Consider the following 26,571-nt stretch of genomic DNA (forward strand, 5'->3'; position numbering starts at 1 on the left):
TTTGCTGAGGAAGGCCCTCAGGCCACCCAGGACATGGCCTGTGACTCTTCTGCCATCTGGTAGACGCTACCGGAGCATCCGGGCACGGCCTACCAGACTCACAAACAGTTTCTTCCCCCAGGCCATCAGGCTCCTTAACCAGTCACTCTGCACTCTACTATCACCAGCACTCTCGCCACTTTAAACTTATTCATTTTTAATAGTTTATATATTTTAATCTGTTGTTATTCAGTCTGGTCTGCACTTTAATTCCATTCTCTTTATTGAGTGAGTATGTTGCACAAATTTCAATATGCTGTTGCTGTTGCCACGTCACAACTTTTGTATACATTTTCAGTGTGTCAAGCTCACACCAATAAATTAAGATCATATTAATCTCATAGAAAACAAAACAATGTTATTACTTATTTTACTATTTTACTTGTACTATACCTTTCATATTTCACATTTTCTGTCTGTCCACATAAACCTGTCACAATTTCCCTTCACATTCCCTGAAATTCTGGGAATTCCCTGTAGTTCCCATATCATCTGTACTACACATGCATTCAGTCTTTTGTTATGTTGAGATGAGATAACAGCAAGAGTTTCTGGTGACTGCTGGAGTGTATCCACTTAAGTTCACTCTTATGGAGCTCCTTTACCTTCTCTGTTTGTAGCCTTCTAGCAGTTCTGTGAAAAGTTGCTGTGGACTTTGGTAAATTGGCGCTTGCAAATGAGACATACACACTCAAACATTCATACATTCTTTTGATGCCTCATGAAAATAATATTTTTTTGCCTTTTATCGGGGCTATTTTCTGCGGTCATTGTCGTTTGCTAGTCTGCTAACATTGCCTAATGTTACGGTGTCACTGACGTGACCAAACTTGACAGCTGCCTCATTTGTTTGACTGGCAGCTGATTGATATATAATCATTTTGTGACAGAAGTGGGCGGGATGTCTGAATTTGATTGGCTAGAAAATCAAATAGGTTTACCAAGTGACATTGTGTTGTCAAATGTATGTATTCTTCGAACCTTTAGTGAGCCACTCAGAAACGGGTGGCGAGCAACTGGTAGCTCACGAGCGACATGTTGGAGATCCCTGCTCTAGATAATATTCATATGAAAGTTTCCAAGCAATAACATTATATGTAATGTTGGGTTACCTTTTAATTTAGTACAAAATGAAATGGTTATAACTTTGTGATTAAATGCTGGATGGACTAAGATGCAAATAAAAATGCAGAAGAGAGAAACATTTAAGATCCTTGGAAGGCAACCACATTTTAAACATATATATGTTTATATACTGTATATACAGTATATATATATAACATATATATATTATTCAAAATAAAAAATAAATTTAGAAAAGTAATAAAACAAGGTATGTGTACAAGTGGTGTGGTGGTGTTCAAGTATAGGTATTGCAGGTGGCGCGCCAAGAGAGCAGAGACAAGAGAATTTGTTGAAACAAATGTCACACAGTCACACAGTGAAAGTTACACAGTATTACACCATTAGACTTTTAATAATTCCACTGCAAAGATGATTTGTCACTTCATTATTTATTTTGTTTTGTTAAATACTAAGTTGCAGTTTTATGAAAGCGAAGATTTTCTTATCCTTAAAAGGGGGGCCCTGCAGAAAAAGTTTGGGAGCCACTGCACTAAGTGAATACAGTATAGAATTCCAGAATACAAATGACTACAAACTTCTTTCAAGAGTAATCTTTTTATTTTTTTTTCAAAAAATGTCTTCTTTACATTCTACAAGGTAATGCAGCCCAAATAAAACTACAGACTCCTACAATCTGTCAAATTACATTTGTCATTGAGTCCTGCTGTATTATAAAACACATAGAAATAAAGAATTTCACATTGAATTATAACTTCTTAGTACAAGGAAATATCATTAAATAAATAGAGAGAGCACTTAAGAAAATGAAACTGTAAATATGTTCTTTTGAAGGTGTAGAGAGGCATTTGTTAACATGGCTACAGTGAACCAAATTCTTAACCATATAATCCATCCACCCATTCTGAATACTCGCTCATCCTGATTAGGATCATTGCAATCACATAAGGGCAGACAAACTCTTTGCCAATGTGTAATTTAAAGCTTCCAATTCACCTAAGCTTCACGTCACCTACGTCCAAAGACCTACGTCTTTGGACGTAGGTGGAAACTGGAGTGCCAGAAGAATCCCACGCAACGGGAAAACATGCAAACTTAACCCAGAAAAGGACCCAAGTCAATCCCTGTCATATTTTTTTTAAGTTATGAGACAGTGCTAGCCAGCATGCTACACTTTACTATATCAGCGGCTTAATAATAAGTAATTCACAGCCCATAGAGGGCTGAGATAGGGTCTCATGCTCTACAAATACCACATGAAAGAAAACCTGCTGCTACTCACTGGGAATAGGGTTGGAGACCCCTGCCATACACAAATTCGTTCATCTGTCTTAAGTGTTGCGGCCCCTTGTGATGGCTTCAATACTGCAATGTCTGAACACATTTGGACTAAAAGTTGGCATGGCGGGGATGGTTGATATTCTGAAGGATGTTTGATGTTCTGAATGATGATGTGATCTATGTGTAAATTAGAAATTAATCATGACAAAATAACCTTAACATTCCTCTTGACTTCCACATACTGGTCCTTACAAGACAGTTTTCACACTTCATGTGCTGCAAATAATAGCTGCTTTGTAATCAGATGAAATCCATCAAGTCTATGTGGACTGACATTGAATTCTCTTCATGTGGATTTTACATTTGGTTCTTGGAGCAGCTGCTAACAACTCAGGCATCAGGCCTGATTCTGGGGATTTTCAGCTGAAAGCTGCCTTCAGTTTGATTGAAAAGTGATTTTTTTTAAGACATCTAGCTGAAATTACAGAGCAACCGCTGTGGATTCAGCAGCATTTGAGGACCAGAGTTCAGCATGAAGATCCTCCTAGATGGTCTTCTGGCCAGGGTTTTTTGAGTAAAGATGCATAAAAGCTTTTGCATAAAAGTGACATCCTTTATATACACTACATCAGCTTTACAATAGAGAGACGACTGCACTAATAGCAACTTGTTAATACTTCTACCTTCTTCACTGGATTAATCTAAAACTACTCTAAAATGTACACCCAAAATGTATTGTTTTTGATTAGCTTCTTCGTTAAAGTTCAATACCATCAGATGTACCGTTTTACACTCAAATACAGGCTGCCTCTACACACACACCTGCATGGTCATGTTCCATACATTTTTTGTGCATCATTCAAAGTCATGGTTACCACTGCACTGAATACTGTGATCATGGCTTTCATATATATATATATATATATATATATATATATATATATATATATATATATATATATATATATATATATATATATATACAGTGTGAGAGTGTAGCTATACTGTACAGAGAGAAAATCCAAGTAAGAAAGTGGTGCTCTGTGAATGCTGTCCTGAGATCTGAAAAGTCAAAAAACTTTAAAACTTCTTTGAATCTTTTAAAGAGCGCTGCTAGCTCCAGTGATGGCCACTGCACAATCTTTGGTCCAGCATGTGATTCCCTGTCGAGGGCAGCTGAGGATCCATCTACGCTGCAGAGAAGTTTGATCTGATGGAATCCTCTCGTAACTGACGGTGCTTTCCAATGTCACACTCTTCGCTTTGTGCACGACGTTCGATGGTTATCCTATAGTTTTTTCTGCATAGAAATAATCAAAAAGAAAAGAAAGAAAGGGAGTTATTTTAAACTTTTTGGTTTCATGGTCATCATTTGAAACCATCACACACAAACACACACACACACACACACACACACACACACACACACACACACACACACACACACACACACACACACACACACACACACACGCACACACCGAGGTACCCTTCTAGCTTTCCAAATAGTTAAAAAAAGTTATTGACCATCATCACACCACACCACCACATTCATAGCTATGGGCAATTTAGAGTTTCCTGGATGTGTGAAACTGTAGGAGGAAACTAGATCACCTGGACTCAACAGCCAGTCTATTTTTCCATTGTTGTTTTTTCCTTGGCTGTACTACAGATACATATTTATTTCCACTTTTGCATGCATGCCTTTGTAACCCACAGTATAGCAGACATAAGATAAGATAGGATAAAAGTTTATTATCCCAAGGGAAATTACTGTGCAACAGTTACAGTACAGTGCAGAATAAGAACAAGAACGAGAAATCACCTATACTTGTGCAATAAAAAAACGTGCAAGAATGCATGCAGATAATTAAGTACACACAATAAGGGGTACGAAGTACATACAATAGGGGAACAATGTACATAACAGTACAAGTACATAAGGAGGACAAGGGTACAAAGTGCAAAATGTGCATCTAGCTGGGAGGTAAGAGCAATTTCAATCAATACAACTACAGCATACACGTGTGTATATATGATATACAGCAACATGTTATGCGATATGCTATAAAGTGACAGTGAAACAGTTTGGGGGGGGTGGGTCACCGTTGGGGTCAGTGAGGATATAAAACTGGATGGTGCAGATGTTAGCAGAGGATGGAATCTATGTCATATGTTTTGATACTCGGAAGAAAGACCATGTGGAGTATGTTTACAGAGGTTGCAGTTTCCTTTGGCTGCCACTAGATGTTATTAAAGAGACATAACTTGCTGATAGAACGTTAGGGTCTAGATTACAGTAGGTCAGGAATGTTTTTAATGTCCCATGCAAATTCAACAAAATGTATAGCTGGTCATACCAAGCACCTCATATGCCTCATATACAGTATGTTTTTAATTGATACCGCAGTAGAAGTACATGATTTAACATGCAATATCATGCCACTCTGCACAGTGCTAAGGTGGGATCCATGTCAATGCAACTCTAACTGAACCTGAACCTGAATTGAGAATGGTCTGTTTTTACCAGTTTGTTCCTCCATCCCCCATCTAAGCTCTCTACAAACAGTTTCCAAAACCTTTCGAGCACTTGGTGATCGAAAATGATGATCCACATCCCCTTCAAGCAAACAGCACAGAGCCGTAAGGTTACCTCCATAAGGATAAAACAGTATCAGTTTGACAGTATTTAGCTTGCCAAGGCCATTCTGCCTGAATGTATGTGTAAATGATTGTACATGTACCATCATAGGTTGCAAGGCGTCGACAATACCTCCACTACCTTTACGGAAATGATAAAGTCAAAACAATGATGTATTATTATTACTACCTGAAAAAGTAGAATGCCAGGAGCATTGCCGTTCCCAGCACAGCTCCAACTATAATTCCAGTCAAAGCAGATACTCCAAGCCCACCTGTTTGGAGAGTTAGTGGTAAGGACAATCATCATCATCATATAAACTGTACATTAAATCAGAATTTGAAGACCAAATGATCTTTCTCAGTAAACCGAAGTGTGACATTACATGATTTGTCTGATATCTCTGTGAGAGGTTTTTGTCTTCCTGTCAGAGAAAAATGATCCACGTTGAAGGCTGGCCTCAGGACCTCAAAACTTCTATTTACACCAAAGTAGTTGGCCACCACCTGAAATTCAAAAATTCATATTTAGTTTGTCTGTACTGAGGGGATGAATTGTGGAGTTTGGTTGTTCTTACCTCATAGGTGCCGACCTCAGTGTTGGTCATGGACATCAAAGAGAAATCTCCTTCCCTGTCACCATTGTCATCCATGGACACTTGGCCAGCTATTCCTATACACAGCCATGACAAAATGGAGAACATTAAATAGTTACACTTAGCACACACTTTCACAAGTCATGGAAAGAAGAAAGCATAACTGTTACGGTTAGATTTTGGGTACAGACTTTTGTCCAAAGCGTCTCTGCACCGTCTCATATATGTGAAAGGGTTGGACTACTACAAAGACTCACAACGGTTGCCAACGGAGTTCAATCAACAACTCTCTGACACAATGTCAACAGAAATAACATTATCACATTTACAAAGGTAGGATTTATAGCAAGGCTTTCCAACAAATAGATGAATATTCAGATGAATATTGTTCTCAGATAATATTGCCATATGTGTAGTGATGAAGACACAAAGAATGGAACAACAGTCCATACAGACATAAAGAAAGTAGTTGATTGAAAGTATTCATAATGGTTCCAAGCTGTAATTAGCCAAATCCAAACTTATCAATGATTCTGAATGTGTTTTCAAGCAGTGTTTGTAGTGTTCATCACCATGCTTTACCTTCAAATGTTCTGTTCCACATGCGTGTGGTGATCTCTTTTCCATCCTTCTTGCTGAAACCATTTTTCATGGCTTCATGCAGGGCGATGGCGTACAGTAACATGGCATCATGGAAGCCCTCAACAAACATGTTAATCTGAAATGAAACACAAAGTGAAAAAGAGGATGCAGTCACCCTCCAGCTGCTGAGAGCAACGGCGCGCCATTTCATTTCAGAACACGTTTTTGACAAATTATAAGGGCTGATTAGTGCCCTGCAGCAAAACAGTAATCTTAAGCCTGAACTTATTATTAAAAACAAACCTTCTTAGGCTTTCTTTTACTGATAGTTTAATCATGCAGTTTATTGCTGTCATTCTTTTTATTCTGACATTTATTATCTTATTAAAATTATACAGAGGTAAAAAAAGGTTAAAAGAAATCATAACAGTGTGTACACAACAATAACGTTATTCTTATTCTTATTTTTACTCTGAAAGATAATAAGAAAGAAGTCGCTTCTGACAATCTTCATCTGCATTCTGCAGAAATTAGTTTTTGCACTTGCAGGGACAGAAAAGCTAGACTCCTGAATACTGCATGTTTGAGTTAATGCATTGCGTATTTTACGGCACTCAGATGTAGATAGAGAGAATGGAGAGTCTTGCAAATCACGTATGAAAGTGATTAATCATTGGTGATTGACCAAGGCCGGAGAGGAAACTGTAGCTGTTTTATTGTGAGGAAGAAGCAGGTGGAAAGATGTGGAACTTGTTGGAACAGGCTGAAAGGAGAACAAATCCTAAGACATCCTCTGGGGAGTATGAATGCACCAAACGTCATGCAGCAGTAGCAACAGATTCTCTGGTTAACTGTGGTCAGGCTCTGCTGTTATCTTAACAACAGACAGCATGCTTACTTCCCCAATGACAGCTGGAATCCTTTTCTAAACATCAGCTAATAAAGAAATGCTCTGCATACTCTTATGGGTGCTAATGTTGTTCAAATGTCAAGGCGAGCAAAGTGTGTGACTAATGTGTTCTCTTCCGCCTACGTCTGTCTCACCGGCTTAGATCGGCTTAAGAACTCCATGAAAAAGAAGCATCCACATGTCAACTTCTTCACATTGGTGCAAACATGTACAACACAAGCTCTGCACTGTAAGAGGAAACTCCACCCGCCTCTGCTGTTGGACATGTTAATGCATTCTGCATTACATGGAAACATGTTTCTTTGTCTCCAGTGTTTTAGAAAAAATAACACCTGCTGATAATCCACACCACAGTGAGACAAGAGGACAATTTCACAAAGAGCTTTGGCTGTATTTTCTCGCAAATGAGTCAGACATCAGCCACCATTATATACTATGGAGCCACACTAAGGGTTTGCACCTGCAAATGTATTTAGCGTGTTGTACTGTATGTAGGAAGGGCCAAATATGGGAGAAAGAGAAGACTATGTTTTCCTCAACATAGATATGATAGCAGAAAGTAAGGAAATTAAAAAATGTATTCTTGACTTCTTTCCTTATTTGCCCTTTCAATATTTACTTTCCAGGCATTTCACATCGTCCACTCAGGCCATAAACCTATTACACATTATGCACGCGCACACTCATGTGCACACATAGATTCACTGTGGAAAGCGAAGTGAGACGTGACCATACAGATGAGTTAAGTGCTTACAGGTCTGCTGCGGCCATTATCACTTTTTCCTAACGCAAGTCTGCTCACAGCTCTCTCTCACACACTCTCACTCACACACACAAACATAGCTTGTCAGGAATTTGTAGAAAGTTTCTGTTAATAGGCCCAATTACAGTAATTAATCTACTCTCTGGAGGCTTGTTTTCAAGCTACAACTCGTCTGCCTGCTGATGACGCACATTAGATGACATAAGGAGAAAAGCTGCAGTGTAACGACAGCAAACACACGCATTACCTATGTGCTTCCCGGCAAAACAGATTAAAATCTTTTGTGTATGATTTTGTCGACACTGACACAATCATTTAGACATTTAGAGTTACATAACTGAAGCAAATCTATTTTTCACAAATTGAAAGTGGTAAACATATCTTCATTACATTTCAAAAACGTATATATATGTATATTTAATAGCTACATCATTTGTTATTGAGGGTCTTGTTGAACACATTCATTGAACATTTACAAAAAAGTTCTATTTCAGTAAAGGTGGAAAGTCCAGTAACATGAAGTGCATGTTTGCTCACAGGTACTGAGGTACTGCTACTGGAACATTTCCATAATGGGGGACTTTAACTTTTGACTCCACCTTTATCTGATTGGTGCAGTTATTACCCCCACCCCAGAGGAGGAGAGGGAGGTGGAAAGAGCTCTGTGTGTCCGAGTGTGTCCTTGCTCATAACTCAGAAATTGCTGATCAGAGTCTTTATTATTGTGACAGGGTCAAATGTTTTAGACATTTTTGACAAAAGAGTGCTGCCATCGGGTTTCCCCATTAGAGCATATGGGTGATGAGATTCATCGTTTTTTACCATTAATCACACAATTAAAATGTCACAGGGATTCAACTGTAAACATTTTGGAGCCACGCATTTCAAACCCTAAAAATAAAGCCTATGCATTTATGAGGAAACGGTAGACAGAGACGTTTTATTTTACACTACCCGTGGAACTTTTCAAGAAACTGCTTTTGTGTGTGTGTGTTGTGGCTACATACTACTACTGTAGGTTTTTTTTTCACACCAGCCTTAGTCATGGATAAATGGTGCAGCACATCTTTAGTAGGAACTTAACTCTACATGATAGCCTACTAGAAAAAAAATCACATCCAATATTTTTAACTTTTATGAAGAAATTGTGATTATATTGATTAATTAATAATATAATTGATGCCATTTAATGTGCACAAGGTTTTTTTAGAAAATCTGGCAAGTTGTGTCTTACGGATGTTAAATGTATTCAGGATAACTTTGCCTTAGTTTTTCTCCTGATACTTTGATGAAACCTTTTTGTTCAGATATTTACTGGTGTCCCTGTTTCTGGCAGAGAAAACTAAGCTACTTTGCTATGCTATGCTAAGTTAGCTAAAAGGAAGGCTTCAGAGTCATTCCAACATTGCGAGTCCCGTGTTCCCGAGCACATTATGGGAACCTGAAAAAGTTATTCCCTAGCTCTGTATTCGCATAATAGGATATTGTGGGAAATGGTCAAAGGGGTTTTCCGTTCCATAATTAAGATCCTGCCTTTCAAGTTATACTGTAGATTATCATTCTTCCCCAAGGGCATGTAGCCTTTGACTCGAATGTGTGTTAGCATGGGAACATACAAAAATTGAAACCAAATTAAAATAATTATAGATAATATTATCAGAAAATCGGAATAGGTGTTTACATGTGTGGACATGTTCAGGGATGTTCAGCATGGAGTTGAACAAGGCCCTGGGAAAACATAAAACTTTTTTTGGAGTTTACTCAATGTATTAAGAATATTGAACTGGAGAACAAGGGTGGGAACACATGCTACTGTATGATGGATATGATGGATCTATAGAGGTCTAACTGCACTAACATGTCCCTTGATTACAATTGTAAAAGAATGTAAAAAAGTTGTAAAAGATGTATTTTGAGGTTTCCCTCTTGGAAATGAGGCTTTGGAACAAGACACATGACCTGGGTTGCTGCTGTGAGACAACAATAGTCAAAATGTCTATATTTATGTCAATTGGTCTTGGTACTTAAAGTTTGTTTCTGTCTGTTTACAATAGTGTGTTTGACACATAATACTCTATATTAGCCAGTAGCCAAGAGATGGAGATAATAGAAAATAGATGGGCTGTGCTAGTGGTGGCTAACTTGGCTAAATCGTATCCCTCTCTCAATGCTGTATATGCTCTGCCTTTCTTTTTTGTCTTTTTTATTTCAGAATTATCATTGCTATTCAGTAGAGTGTAAGCTTCCTTATGCGTTTAATATTATTGCAGATGGAATCCAATTGAAAATATTTATTGGTACAGAAATTCTGATTGTCACTAGTATGGAATTTGACCTTAATACGGGTGTAGCCGCACAATAAATTTGGTTAAAGCTTAAAACATGATGAGATATACAAAACTTACGTACATTTCCACAGTCTTTACAGTCATGGACACCAGATTTTTCAATGTCCTTCTTCACTTGCATGGAGAAGTTCTCAAACTCCGGCTTGACCGTCCTGAGAAGTGTGACTGTGTTGAGAGCGGCGTATGCCTGTCGTGCTTCATTATCGAATTTGTCTCCCCTCTTCCATGAGCCATTTCCTACAAAAGGATTACACAAAATCAGATCTGTTCTGTTAAAAACAGATGAGCAGGTACAATGCCACATATGCTGCAAACATAATTTCCCTGCAGAATGGTTGTGAATCATTGTAATAAGAGAAAATATATGTTTACCATAAGAAGAGGCATTGAAGAGCTCGATGTTGAAGAAGACAGAGTTTCCGTTGGTCAGTCCGCGTCTGTGGGCTGCCAGCATGACCTCTCGGATTTTGTCTGCTGCCATGCACATGATCACCACTGCAGATACACACACACACACAGCCATTCAATCTTTTACTCGATTAATACAAAGTGTGAATCTTACTGTAATGTTGGCAGATCATTAGATGATTGAAAGTGACTTCCTTTTGTTTTGTATCTTACATTCCTGCACTGATGCTTGACGCATCTTTAAAATGAGGAACACACATGTTGTTACAAGAACAATGCAGAGACTTAACATGCTTCATGGATCCTGAGGCTTTGCAGAGGGTCTGTGATAGCGTGAGCGTCCAAATCATCCAGCGATCACAAACACAGCTTTGCACAAACTATTCTCATTTTTCAAACCAATGCCAAATCATTGTAAGTGACGATGGGAGCAAAATGTACAAGTGTAAGAATCTGTCTGACACTGGGCAGACAGAAACTTTTCCCCCTCTGTGCCAACCATTAAAAATAAATAAACCAACAAACAAGCAGCCACACAAACAAGGGCTGCGATTGAAAAGAACTCCAGCGTCCCTGTTAATAAGGAAGATTCAGAGTTTTGCTGGAACATTCCTCACAACTCTGTCACTTAAACACACCTCCTGAAATATCCCCTGAGTCAGTGGGACAAACTTCACCTCAGTCCTGCCAGCACTATAGCACCCTTTAATTACACTGGGCTCGACACACACTGCTGGCCCTGTGTACACTCCGCAAGCCATTCCATGGGGTAACGCTCGCGGCCAGCAATATTTCAAAACTTCAGGATTTTCCTTTTTGCTTAGGCATGATGCTAGTTACAAATTAACTGAGGAATGGGGCAGCACATGGGTGCACTTACTGAAAGCCCACAGTGCATTTTATGTGCCCTGGCTTGGCCATAAATTTGTAGCTAGGGCATATGCAAATAGGTGGCATCTGTGCCAATTTGTAATGCCATTACTACCCAAACTAGGAGTTATACTGTTCAGTTCTCTGTGCTGGTGCTGAAGACAAAGGTGGAGGAAGTTCCCAATGAATCTGGGGAACCATTACAAGAGAATGACATACACACACATCCTGTTCATTAATGGATTCCCATGACTCAAATGTCTGATAAACTGGTGATAAACTTAAATAACCTAACATGAATAAATTAGGAAATGATTTTTGTAATTTCCCACAGTTAGATATGAAAAATGATGAAAAGAATGAGAAACTATTCCTCCTAGTAATACGTAAACTAAGGTTTAAGTTTAAAATCAGTGCGGCCTATTCATCAAGACCATCAGAAAGTAATATGCAGTCTAGCACTGAGAATAATGAGTTTCAGCACAGAGTTTTGTTGGTTTGTGTCAGTTTGAGGTTGAACCTTTTGACATTTGTGGTCATTCGGCGAACGTGAGGCACTGACCTGCAGCTCTGCAAGAGCATGAGGGGAAACACAAGGACTTTACACACGAGTGCATGTCTCCAGAGGATTCACATCAGAAATGGACCAAGAGGTGCTTTTCCCTGCTAAGTGGTTGGTTAAATGTGGTAACAATGTGCACTAAAATGTAAAACTTTACATCTAAGAAGAACAGATGGTAACAAAGTGACTGAAACATGACTGAGAATATGTCGTCTGTTTCATTGTTAAATGGAAGGAACATTAGAATCATTGTCAGTGTTACATCACAAAGTACATTCACTATACACACAGGACACACCATGATCCTCTCATCTCACACATGTATGGCTTGAAAAAGATAACATGGGAAGGTGGACCTGTTCTTTTGAAAATAGAATAAAAATAAATACATTTGGTAATCATTTAAACTCAAACTCAAACCCAGCGTCTGGTATCTATATCTGATTTATTGATTATAAAGTAGGGGTTAATGTGCAAACCTCTGGATACAAACTTTTTTAGATTCTGTTGCTTTGTGATTTGAGTTCGGCAAGTGTGTCATTAGGTGATGTGTTCTTTGTTCTTTGTCCTGCACACATTCAAGACACCGTAAGCCAAATGCAGCAAAGCAACTAACATAACATAACAGACGGTTGGCCTTGTTTCACAGGAGGGATGTTTTTTTTATTCTATGAAAGCTTCAAATATTCTTTTGTGAACATAGAGCTTATGTCATTTTAAAAAAGCTCAAAGGACATTAATTCCCCCAGAAGCTTTGTGGTTTGTCAATATCCATTTGAGCAAAGTCCAGTCTTTATGTTTTTCTTTCTTCCTGTGTCTTCCTCCATAGAGCTCACTTTCTGTGACCAGAATTTGTGTATCTTTATCTTAGAGGGCAGCTTGTATGTGTTTTGACTTTTTCCTTGGTTCTATGTCCACCATTTGAACTATGCTTCACCCCCTTTATTCGGTGGCAAATCTTCCTCTTGCGGCCAAGTTCAGAGAGCTTGGCTACGGTCCCATAGATCTTAAACTTCCTGATCATATTTACAACGGTGGTCACAGGAACATCGAGATGCTCTTATAGCCTTTACTTTATGTTGTCCATGTTCTGTGAAGACACAGACACACATACCAATTAAAGAAAACATTTTTTTGATTTGGGTGCATTCAAAGACTTTTGTCCTGGTTCACATGAAAAAATGACACAACAGACACAGGAGCGAATGGATCAGTAAATCAGTTTAAGCCTTTGTGTTGTTACATAAACTGACATTTGCCAGTAATGATCCTGTTTACAGGGCAAACAAAAAAAAACTAGATTTGTTTCACCCTGTCCTACCAGAATCAAATTTAAACGAATGATTTACAGTCATAATTCTGCTCTATCACATCAAGTCATTATAAGTGTGATGCCTAAGGCGCTGCTTCTGCCAGACCTGTGGAAAGAATGGTGGTGATGCAAACAGTACGCTTCTGGATGAGCATTCAGAGAGAGTACTGCTTAGAAGATCCTGATGATGTTCAGTGTTTTCCAAACTGTGAGTTGAACAGTACTCCCTGACAACAGTACAGATACATGGAGTTTAAACTACTATAATCAAGCATAAATCGCATTTTTATTATTCATTACTTTTCATCTTGAAAGACTAATCCCCACCCGAGCAGGTATGTTTCCACCAAATTTCATACTAATCAGTTGACAGATGTTGAGAAATCAGTCAGTGTGTTGAAACAACATGCTGGAGCTGTACTGAAAACATGGCTATAGGCAGAATTTAAAATTCACAATGATGCATTTTTTCTAGCACTGCTATGTAACGTTCACTGTGTGTGATGATAGTTTCTACTTCTCTGCTCACTGAATGACAGAAACATGTTTGTCTTAATCATTTAACAATGTAGGCTACAAATTTGTCATGCTTCGGTTGGGGGCACACATGCACAGACCTGAAGGGTAAGCACGCAAGTATAGACCCAAATGTACAGTGTCCCAGTTGGTGCCTAAGAGCCTCAACTTTGGTCCCTGTATGTGGCATGTTCGACCAAATATATGGGAAAAAGGCCAGCAATATCATAATTCAACCACAGTATATGTGACATTAAGCTAGTGGTAAACATACTGTGTATGTCTGAAAACAATGCTTCAAGGGTTAAGTCAGAGAAGACGACTTAGCAAAATGACCAATTATGGTTAAATGCTGTGGGTATGTGAGACTCAAAAGATGATGGGGCACAACTGTACAGACAAGGATTTACGACAAACAAGGAGTATAAATGAAACCTCTTTTCACCTATTTGCTGCACATATGTAAGCCTGCCTTCATGTGTGCCATGCAAGTGTGATAATACTGAAAGCAATGTTTGTCTTATTCCTCATTATATTTAGAGTGGAATTAAAGCATGATTCTAAAATGATACACATAATTGTCGCAACAAAGCATGTGTCCTACAGCTACACAGCTACTCATCTGTTCAGCACACCCACAATACCAGCCAGCATGCTAAGACACACATGTACGAGACCCCACAAACATACATGGAAGCACACATACGAGTTTCTAGTTGAGTTGCATGTGTTTGGACTGCAGAAGCACACATACGTCTCCTAATGTTGATCAATCCCATTACAACATCCGTGGCCCTGCCCCTGGATCCTGATCGCCAAACAAATCGCAACAAACCAACTCATGAACAAGCCAATGCACACAGGCAAAAGCATAACCTTGTTGGCTGAGGTAAAAATGAATTTTCATCAATTATGATGATGAAATAATGTGCGATAACACAAAGCTGGCTCGCTGTTACAGGAAGCTGCCAATAACAGACGAAGGACACCAATCTGGTTTCCATCAGTCAAAAGATAATTTTGTGCCTGAGGCTCATCCATGTGCGCACAGCGCCATGATGTTTAACATAGAGCGCACACCACAGTCACGTTAATCGTACATATGTGCTGGTGTGAGCACATATTCTAATTCAAAAGCTCTTCAATGCCACAGTGATCCTGTAGTATACAATTTACCTGTTACCTTTCAAAGCTCTCAGAGAGGCACCTGATAGGAATACTAATTCTAGTCACACTTCACAGCTCTGCAGCACTTACTATGTATAATACATGCAAATTTATACCATTCCTATAATATGAGGTGATGTAATGGCCAAAGGATACAGCCGATAAGCTGCTTATCAGAGCTGAAGAGCCTTGGTATATGTGAAGTGTGTGGGTTTAAAATAGAAAAGAATCACTACAATATGAACCGGTGTGTTCAAGACATGTACTGTATACTGCATGTGCACAATTTCAACATGCTGCATCAGATTCACATCATACACAACATTAAAAATTATTTCGAAAGCCGTGTATTAAAATTTAAGGCAGCATGAAACATCTATACTTTTCCAGAACCGGTTCACCCATGTATCTATCCATCATCTACCAAGTCATCCATCCTCACATGCTTATCCTTTGCAGGGTCATGAGTGCATCCAAGCATGCATGGGGTGACACTGGAGCTGATTCATGTGCAACCTCCAGGTCGCCTTCATCGCAAAGAATTTACAAGGCCAGGTGTGTCCATCTCATGATCGTTCCCATGTCTTTGAGAAGACGGGTTGACATAGTGAAAGATCTACAGGCCGCCCCAGACTTGACCTTCTGCCCCCTCTTGGAGGATTTGGCCTTCAAGGACGTATCCAGTGATATTAGACATAGTTCCTGGCAGTTCTGCAGTCGACACACACAAACGTACACTCTAAAAAGTAATTCAGGGGACCTTTTACCACCAATTAATTAGATGCATGGTTGCAAGATAAAAATTCTAATTTATTGATTTAGATCAATTTTTTAAGTTGCAAACATTATTTTGATGAGTTGTGTTTACATAATAATGTTGGTAATTACATCAACTTAATATTGTGTGTAATTTAGACTCAAATTTCTGCGTTAATTGATTCAAAACAAAATTGAAGTTGTAGTAACTTAATGAAATTGGCTTGGTAACTTAATTTTTCTCCACCTTGAGTTCAAGTCCCCTCCCCCCCACGTAACATGCCTGGAGATTCAGACAGTTAAGACTGTGTGTTAGAGGACCTGTAGCTAAAGAAATAAGTAACAAAGGAAATTTTCAAGGTGACTATAATTTCATTTACAAATAAATTCTACTAAAGCAATGTATTTGGGCATATTCTCAATTGTAATATGACCAATAGTGGACCCATGCACAGACGTTAGGCTACACCTGCTAATACAGTTGATTGAATATGTTGTACTACTATATGTAGCTAAAGCTAGTCATATTTAGCAGTGTAATTTGGCCATCCAACCCTTTATTTTAGCATAACAGTGAAGAATGATAAAGTTTCATTTGACAAATCTGCTCAGCTAGAGAGGGCTTTTCATTTGTGCTGTGGGGAGGAAAATCATGATTAATTGCTTATTTGTGTAACTGTCAACTACATTGTGTAATCCAAATTCATTTGCTCATTTCATCCAATGTTGCTTTTATGTCTATGTTAGGTGAGATATTTGTATTGTAAATTGGACTTTGGTTACTATTGTGATACAACTTACAGTTTGGAAAAACTAGTTGATGCAACTACATTTTTTGAGTAATCAACTTTAAAACTTGTGTTAATGCTACCAATTATTAAGTAAGCGGTAATTAAAATACGTTTGATTGTAGCGGAAATGCTAATTCCCCTAACTCAATGTAGTTTGTTGGTTAAACATAATTTCATTAGAAGTTGTAGTAACTCAAAAAGATTGATGCAAACTGTTGCGTTAATTTTTTTTGTTGAGCCAATGCTTTTGTTTTTAGAGTGTAGGCATTCAGCAAATACACCCAGATGGACACCGACTCCACATAGAAGGAACCATGACAGACTGAAACCAAGTACCTTCAAGCTATCAATTTTCTCTAACATTGAAACATGGTAGTTTGTTCCATCATATTTCAATTATCAGCTATTACCAACGAATTAAGTTTCCCCTCTATATTCATCTATAGTAAGGAGTCTGGAGTACGGTTGATGCGAGATCAAACTGCTGATTCAAGGACTGCTGGCTGTCTGTTGGGTTCTCCTGCGTGCAGTGGTGTCTGGATTTGCATCTGTCCAAGCATTTTTTTAATGGATTTGTAGATAGATCCCTTTGATGGGCAGGATAGATCGTAGTCCGCAGCTCATAAGCAGGTGTGCTGGTGACATGATGTTGGCAACCAGCATGTTTCTGTACCCAGACCATCAATTTGCTACAATTGTGGCCAGATTCCACACAGACATGAGAACAATTGGTGAAAGCATTTGAATCCAAATATTCATAGTTTATTTTGTTTATATTATTATCAGTTAGCAAGCTGCAGCAATACATCCATACTTGCATACCTACTTGGTGCATCTAAGTGGAGCTGAGTTCTTTGCCCGGATCAAAGTATGCGAGCACTAGCCCTGGTCTTTCATTGCTTGGAATGCAGCGTCATGTTGTTTGTCTCATATGAAGTCATTGGATTTCTTGAGTGGCTGTTGCTTTCAGATAGACTGGGGGCTAACTTGGCTCATTAGTTGACCATGCCTACAGTTTCCAGTTTGGCACAATTCTCTGGTGGCTCCATCGTCTTGATGGCAGATATTTTTGCTGGATCAGGCTTAATTACTTCGGCTGAGAGGTGGTAGCCAAAGTAGCTGACTTCATTGGCTCTCATTGTACTCTTTTCGGGGTTAAGACTCCTTCCTTTCAACCAAGTGGTAGATGCAGAAAATGGTAACACCCAAACAATGTGTTGAAAATTGTGAGTGATCACAATATCCTGATCTGGCATCCATTAGACTGAACTGCCAGTTTGCGCGTGTGTCCTCTAGTATTGGCAGCGGATTGTGTCAGCATCTTTGCGGTCTGTGCATGGCTTTACCATTTACCTGTTCGGTTGATTCAACTTTGGTAATTATTTTCATATACTCCATGATGTTCCTCCCTCTGGCATCTGGGCTGAGGTAGAGGTGGAACATCACTGGAAATAGTCAGATTCCTTTGAAGTCAGCAACATACTCCTCCATTACAGACTGCTTGCTGATTGGTACTGGTTTGATCAGACATGCCCTAAAGCCTGGTCCTGGTGACACTAATGTAGCTGCAACATAAAAGCCCTGAGGTAATGTTGCGTTTATTGCATTTTCTTGGGCATTACATATGTTTCACAGCAGCGGTCACAGTAGTTTTTCAGTACATTTGCTTTGTCCTTTGCCCTTTTCCCCAGTCAATAGGAGCAGGAAACTGCATTACCCTTCTTTTTTTGCTTATCAGAGGGCCAGAGAACATCAGGTCTCCCTCTTGTCAGAACTTTTTCCATTCTTCATGTAGGTTGTAGGAATCCCAATCAATTTTTGTGAGGATGCTCAAGCAATGTCCATCTCTGTCCTCTGCTGTAAAACCATGTCACAGGTCCCTGGTAATAGGTGGCCACATAAATGCCTAATGAAAAATAATTTAACTCTATGATAGATAGATAGATAGATAGATAGATAGATACTTTTATTGATTCTGTAACTTCAAACAAATTGATTGAGTATCTTTCATGTTTGTGTCGCCTGCTTGCTCTCAAAGCCTTGTTGTACTCTGTGGGGTTTGTCAGTTTTTGGCTTTTGTAGTTTGTAGTTGTATGTTATATGTATGTTTTTTATTCAGAACGAAGCTCAGAATTGCATTTTGTTTCTCATACATATCTCAGAAGACATTGTGTGCTACTTTTGTTTAATATAACATGGTTCATTTTTGTCTTCCTGATCATTTTGTCATTTATGTTCCGATACTCAGTGTGTTAATCTTGGGGTGAATTTGGTTAGTTTGCATATCACAGTTTTACAGCTCAATTTCTGCTCCAGCCACTGAGCACCTTACCTTTAAAGTCAGTCTGGTATGCTGCTCATGCATTAGCAAATTAGAGCCCAAATGCCATCCCATTATGCATGAGTTCCTAAATACTGAGTGAAAGCTGTTTTTTGGTTTAGTAGCTTTGGGTTTGTAGCCCCGATTATACTGGACTTGTTGTGACGTGCATTTGGCTGCTTACGTTGTCCTACTGCCCTTGTGGAATGTGTGCGTAAGTTTCTGGTTGCCTGTGTGTAACTTTACTACTTTTTGTTTTTGGTGTACTGGTTCAGCCTTTTTTGATTATGGATGCTGTAGGGGCTTTTATGGACGACATGCACAGTCAGGATTCTTTTAACTGCTTCACTAAAACTTTCAGAGATGGGTGCTACTTAAAAGTAAAATGTAAAATTCACTGTGAAGGACTAATACACTTGTACACAACAACAAACAATTGAGCTTATTGCAGAGCAGCTCAGGTAGTGGGCGGAATTTCTGCAAACATTGAAAAAAGACAATGTGAATCTGACACCCCATGGTCATTACATTTTCGCTTTGTTTGTTTAAGTCACCAGCTACTCTGCTGTGAGGACCCTCAGGTGTTCTTCTCTTGCACAGACAACACAAAGTAACCAGCATCTAATCTGACAATGCCTCAACACATATTGAGTTTCTAGAGTTACAATCTCATTCGAACTCATCATTTGTGCCTTATGATTTTTTAAGTAAATGGCTTATGAGCAGATAAAAACATTCGTCCCCAAGTTGCTTTGCCATAAATCTGCACACAGTGATGCGTGATGAGCTGATGAGCACATGAGAGGGATAAGATGGGTTTAGAGGAGGGGGTGGTAGGCTGTAGCCTGGGGCTGAAGGGGCGGTGAGTCCTGCTATTGAGACTAAGGGTAAGTGTAGGAATGGTGGTGTGCAGGTCAAATGATCACAAAGAAGCTGGGCTTTAGCTCTGACCTGATGGAAATAAAAAAACAAACATTTATGATTTTCGTTCCTTTTCGTTTCTAGTAACATGTTCTTGTTGGGAATATGTTGTGAAGGTATGGATCACCCTTGGTTTTGCTATTTAGCCAATAGTCTGATTCTTGAGATTATGGGATGATTTCGGGGGTTTAAACTGTTTTGATGCATACAATTGTACAGGTCTGGGCAGATATTTTGCCTGTTTCAGTGGCTACATACTCTTTTTCAGATGAGACTGATGAGTCTTGCTTCTTGAGCATTGACCGCCTGGTATTGTGATGATGTCTGAGCATGGGGAAAAGACGTTGCAAGATGTCTGAAAGGGTTTTTCCTTCTGATTTTGAACAGTTTGCACCATGGCTACTGCAGCTTCGTGCTCATTTGTGAGAGAGTGGTGTTGATGTTCTCCTGGAAGTCCATGAAATGTTTAATACGTTTTAATTCTCATACATTTATTTTTGCTGCACATAAAAATCTATTTTATAAAACCAAAGTGTGTCATACCTTCCAATCACCAAGCCAGCTCCACTCTGCCTGTCCCTGTCATTTTTTAACCGTGAACATGTATGTAGTTGTTAATTGTATAGCTCATTTGCTGCATTCCAAGACTGGCGACAGATATTTCATGATTTGCTGAAGTAAGAGTAGAAGAAGAGTATTTACAAATACTTAAGCTGATTGTTTGGCCACAATTACGGCAACGTGAAAGGTCAAGGCAAAGGTACACATATTGCATCTGTTTTGCTTATATCGACTTCAAGCTTCAGCTTCAGGGCAAATATAAGACGTTTCAATCCCAGGTGCTTCAGTCCCAGATGTCTGAAATATGTGCCATAATCATGCATGCATTTTGCAATAGCACTAGCACTTATAGCAGTAGTAACATAAGTAGTAAACGTGTATGTAAATGTGTAAATGCCCTCACACTGAAAAAAAGTAATTTTAACTCAATAAAATCTATCCTGTAACCAAACCTGATAACATTCATGTTTCAATAAATCAAATAGTAATTTGACCTTTCATTAAGTCACTTTAGAATCACACATAATTAATTTCATTAAGTAATTCCAAAATGTGTTATTTACATTTGTTATATTCTGTGCACTGCTGTCTCGTTGTTTTCAATGCTTCTGCTACTACTACTATTAAGATAGATATTCTGTTAAAACTGTGACAGTAACTTGAAGTTCTATACACTGATAAATATTTTGATGGTTCAATAACAAAACTAATTATTGTAATTTTTTTGGGCCATATTGCCTTTATGTACTTTGTACTATTTTTATTTCAAACCTGAGTGATGCCGCAGTTATTCATCATATAACACAAAACATGCAAATCATTGAGGATTTCAAAGATGATATGTTGTTTAAAAAAACATACAAATAATACATTCTTTCCAAGAAGAAGAAATAGGTTTATATTTATTGCAAAAAACCTAAAACATTGATTATTACACAAAGTAATGTGAGCAGTGAGTAGCCAGTGTGCTTCATGATGGTTCCATACCAACAGCACACATTACATAAACCTGTCTGACTGACGGGAACACAAAGGCAAACCACTACCACTTCCCTTAGTGCGCTCAAGGCCAATCACACCAGAGCTGGGACAAATCCACGTGTGTTACCTCAGAGCAATGCCGGATTTGGCTCTGCTAGAAACAGTTGCCACAGTAACAGCGCAGTTGGGCTAAAATGACATAATATAACATTGATACAAATACTAATGAACTGATCAATAACTTCACATTTAAAATGGCTTATTTGATCTGATCAACAGTGCAAACATATTCATTTTATAAGGACACTAAAGAACAGCTAAAACAATGGGTTCAAATTTTTCAAAAACAATCTAACGGCATAAGATTTGGGGGATGTTTACTTAATAATTGTAAATGATTGTCACAGAATAATTTGTTGACTGATTAATCAGCTAGCATTTGATGGGCATGACACATTAACATGCAGTATGAAAACTCTTATTCTTACCTTATGATAAAAGATCTAATGAGGTTAAATGAAATCATAAAACATAAACTGTTCAGATGAGCTTTAACTTGATCTGGACTAAAGCTGGCAGTTTTCCCTCCTGTAGTGTAATTGGATGCATGAAAATCTCCCCTGGATCGAACACAAATCTGATCCACACACTATTATTGATAAGCTTGTAAATGAGTAAGTGTCACTCTGTGTTGGGAAATACCACAATGCTGGAAAGACGCCAAAGTATTCATTAATGTGGACATAATGATGGCATTCATAAGACAAGTTCAGAAAAGTTGACCCATTAACTGTTAAATGCGGTGTACATGTGGACATGTTGTCCTCGTGAATTTATCTGAAAATCCGATGTCATATACTGTATATGGTTCACATGTAAACCAACATGTGTGGAGATCACAGATGCCCCATTTCTACCACATGGAAGTGGTTCCATTCTGGTTAGAGAACCCATTTTGACCTGAACCAAAACAGTTGGTCCACAGTAAGAACAAGATAGCAACAGTATCTGACACCAGTGTGTTAACAGCTCTGCACTGAAAGGTCACGCTTTGTGCACAATCATCAAGAAATCTGATCCACATGCAGCATGAATGACAGTGAAATAATAACAACGGAACCCTGTTTCTTGGACAACTGCTTAGTTGTGATATGATATCTATTGGCTTAGCTTAGATGGAAGCTTCTCAATACAGTATATCTAATAGGTTTTTTAATTTTCTTGTGACTGTTTACTGGATTATAGTGATGACACTGACATTGGTCAGATCTAGGACCAGATGTGATCCATGTGGCCCAAATCGGATCTAAAAAAATCGGACAGATTTGGTTTGTTCACATTGCTCAGACATGATGATGATGTTGGCCAAAGGCTCAGATTTGGGCCATTTGAGCCTGTAATGTGAACATAAGTACCCTTGGCTGCTTGTTCGATCTGGTCACAGTGCTCCCAAGTTAGTGGAAAGGGAGATCGGTTCTTGGAAGGACCAGCAGCAGAGACAGTAAGAGTGAGTGCACTTTACCTTCGGTGTCTTGGATGTTCTGGAAGATGTCATCGGTGTCCAGATGGTCATCTTTGGTGACGATGTCATATGTTTTAATGTTGTAGTCCTCCATCAGGCGATAGACGCCCTCAATGGTGAAGTAGCAGTTGCGCTCCTCCTTGTCTTCCTCGTACAGGAGCACCGCGCTCCTCCAGCTGAAGTGCTGGAACATCGCGCTGAACGTCTCTGCCATTTTCAGGTAGGACGGGGCGATGCGGGTCAGGTGGGAGTATTCTCCGCGCTTGTCTCTGAAGCCGGTGGCCAGGGCACCTGCTGAGATCACTGGGACGTTCCAGTGGGACGCCAACCTCACCACCACCGCCGCGGCGTACTCGCACACCGGACCCAGGATCAAATCTGGCTTCTGGTCGCACGACCGGTCCGCAAGTGCGAACAGAGCTTCATTGGCACAGTCCGAGTTCTTAAAGTGGATCTTGAAGTGGATCCCGGAGTACGGACCACCGTCTGTTTTCAGCCTCTGCTGTGCGTAATCTATCGCCGGCGCCACTCTTGGATAGGAGAACAGATAGGAGTTATTTTGGGGCAAAAGCACCAAAACCTCTATGTCCTCGGTAATCGTGTTTGTCCTGGCTGGTTTAAATACCACCAAGAAGCACAAACACACAGAAATTAAATATGGCATGATGGAAAAGTTCCACTTAGAATCAATAATCACTCTGTGTTGGAGATGATCCTCAGATGGCTCTTTGGCTCCACATGTATGTAGCCTGAGTCGCAAACACAAGCGCCCGACGAGACTCAATGAAACTGAAATGTCTCAATGGTGAATGCGTGTGTTTGTCATTGGAGGAGGCGTGTTGGATTGTTTCCCCTCTCAGCACAGACCTGCTGCTTCTCCCGAAGGTGCTTCCAGTAGGAGCGGGGCTGTAGAGCTGCGGCGGCCGCCAGCACACACGCTGGCTCCGTGCGGCGCTTTCAAGCATCTTTTCACGGTGATCGTGCGTCATCAAGCGCAGCGCACCTCCTTCTTAAAGGAGCCGTGGAGGCTCTGTTGCCGCGCCACATGCGCACACTCTTGACACACTCACACTGCCAGTGCGGGACGGACTGAAGCCCAAAGCTGTACGCAAGCAAAAGTAGAGCTGTGTGAGAAAGTTAAGTAAAAGGCATGAAGCATTTCATATTCCTTTTATTGAAGTATGTACAAACGTATTTATCTGCAACAGGCAGAATCTCAGACAACTGCATGAGAAGACATCTGTCCGCCGTAAGGACACAGGTGCTCCTCTTCATCACTTGCACTAGTTGCAGCACTCTGTATGCACATTCCAAACCATTACACTGCAAATAAAGAAGAAGATGAAACACACTTTATTTAATCCCCAAGGGGAAATTGTGTTCCTCACTTACTTGTTTTTTTAAATATACATTACATGCATTACACACATTAGGAAATACAGTCTCATGCAAACATGAGCGCCCGGGAGCAATTTAGGGGCTGGGTGCCTTGCTCAAAGGCACCTCGGCAGTGTCCAGGAGCTACCCTCCAGCTATCAGTCCATCTTCACTTTTTTGGTCCTGTGACTTGAACCTGTTCCCAGCTAAGTCCCCTGCAGACTGAGTGCCATCCCAAAGGTAATACATTGATTCAAACAGCATATACAGTATGGAAATGAAAGCATGCTAACTCCAAGTAACAGACATGGATGATGTGATTGGCGATCAATTATACGAAACGCATCACGTGCACTTCATCAGTGGGAGGACTCGCTTATTCCTGGGATTACGCAACATGTATGTGTGCTCAGAATCCTTTTGATTCCAGCCATGCTGTCATACGGCGTGATAGCATAAGCATAAGGACAGTATATTTAGCATTATTTAGTACCCACAAATGTGGTGACTGACTGTCTGAGGAAGATGATGTTGCGCAATCTTCCATTGTAGAAATCCAAAATGTCCATTTAGTACCGTATGAATATGGCCTAAAATGTGTTATCATTCTGGGAATCTATAGGCACAGCACATGGTTGGTAAAATCATGCACAGTTTGCTAAATCAAACTCAATCAAACAGGCTATCAGACATGCATCTTGGCTGTATTGTTTTTGTATGATGAAAATCAATGTAGGATGAAAGTCAAAAAGCAGTTAAAATGCACAAAAGCAGAAAACTATTTAGGTTGCAGAGGTCTAACGTCTAACAGGAGTGGGTACATTCCCCCTCAATGCAACAGCTCAGTAGATCACAGCAAAGATTCTCTTGCTACCAAAACAACAAGACTTGAGTACAGGATACATTTTGTAAAATTACAATGTTAATGAAAAACACAGAAAACTCAGCTGCTTTTAAGATTCCGACAGCAAATTTGCAGAAATTTCATTGAGATGATGTACAAGCGCATAGAAATATACTGGACATGGACTGATGTGAATTAGCAGCCGGACACTGGACTCTTATCAACTCAATAGTCCATTTATTGGTTTATCTCCTTGAAAAACCGAGCCACAAATCACACACTTCAAAAGCCATGACAGTGATGCTTCTCTCTGTTACAGGTTCCACTGAGCCTGCATGTCGCCTCACAGTCTATGTGATCTTTGTGCAGCTGCATATACTGTGTGTGTACTCCACTTCTGTCTGTGACCATGCAATATCTCCAGTTTAGGTCCTTTTCCATCATCATTTAATTCCACAATGTCAATGTTTTAAATATTTAAAAATTAGTTTGGGAGATACTTGGAGATAGAGTCATTTTTTGAAAACCCTAACGCTCTACTTTTCATTCATGGTGCATCAATTATTTATCTCTTGTTCGCAATGTGGACCTCTGATACTTTAACAGATTTTACTCTACTTAAGTTAAATTTGAAATGCAGTACATTTGTCATATTTGTCATAGAATAGTTTTACTCTTAATACTTTTACTGCAACACAAAAGATTTAAATGGCTTCCATGCAAATATAACAATTCTAAATATGCATTCTACAATTGATTAAATAGATCCATGGGGTGAAAAGAGAAGAGAAGTGTTCGAATCAAATAAACTAATCTAAATAAACTAAACACAAACATAACACAGTTTGATTGAGATGACCCAGAACAGCAGAATAAAAAGTAGGTTTTAAAATTTCACAAAACTTTTACTTGCAAATGTAATGTTAATACAAAAGAAACTCCTTTTGATGTGACCATGATGTGCTGAGGTGAGTGACTTTAATGAATACTTTTCAACTGTGTATGTATGTGCATTGATTGTATATAAAGTATATGAAGCTTAAATGCCACATATGTCATCATGTCAAAGTTTGACAGGACAAAAGGCTTTTAGGTCAGATTTCTGCTGTTCCCTGTAGGAGGTAAATGCATGAACTTTGGGTCACAGAGGTCATATCCAAAAGATTTATTTCCGCTCCCGATTATTGAGAAAAAACATAAACTTCATGTCACTTTGCTAAAAAAGCTGCCTCCCATTTTTCCCGACTCATTTAAATACATCTCTAATGACTCACCTCAGTCTCTATAAGACAATTTTTGTTTACTGGAAAATGAAAGTGGAATTTGCTGACGTTTACGCATTGACGTGTGAGCAAGACACTAGAGTCTTATATGTTTTAATGTGATGTTTTTCTGAAACGTTTAGCCTTATTACGTTACAC

General features: G+C 39.2%; 1 protein-coding gene across 1 annotated transcript; it reads right to left on the reverse strand.

Moving 5' to 3' along the window:
* Positions 1 to 1,542: 1,542 nt before the first annotated feature.
* Positions 1,543 to 23,884, reverse strand: npr3 (natriuretic peptide receptor 3). The gene is made up of 8 exons (XM_076165205.1): positions 22,930 to 23,884; positions 10,615 to 10,737; positions 10,304 to 10,479; positions 6,222 to 6,357; positions 5,622 to 5,716; positions 5,430 to 5,550; positions 5,234 to 5,318; positions 1,543 to 3,703 (listed from the first exon to the last, which is right to left on the reverse strand). Exons 1-8 carry the CDS (start codon positions 23,591 to 23,593, stop codon positions 3,592 to 3,594), a joined length of 1,512 nt encoding a protein of 503 aa, XP_076021320.1. The 5' UTR covers positions 23,594 to 23,884; the 3' UTR covers positions 1,543 to 3,591.
* Between the last annotated feature and the right edge of the window lie 2,687 nt (positions 23,885 to 26,571).

Source organism: Genypterus blacodes, unplaced genomic scaffold, assembly GCF_046128005.1.
Source record: "Genypterus blacodes isolate CSIRO-AG114 ecotype Tasmania unplaced genomic scaffold, CSIRO-AGI_Gbla_v1 ptg000141l_1, whole genome shotgun sequence".
In the NCBI taxonomy this organism is placed as follows: Eukaryota; Metazoa; Chordata; class Actinopteri; order Ophidiiformes; family Ophidiidae; genus Genypterus; species Genypterus blacodes.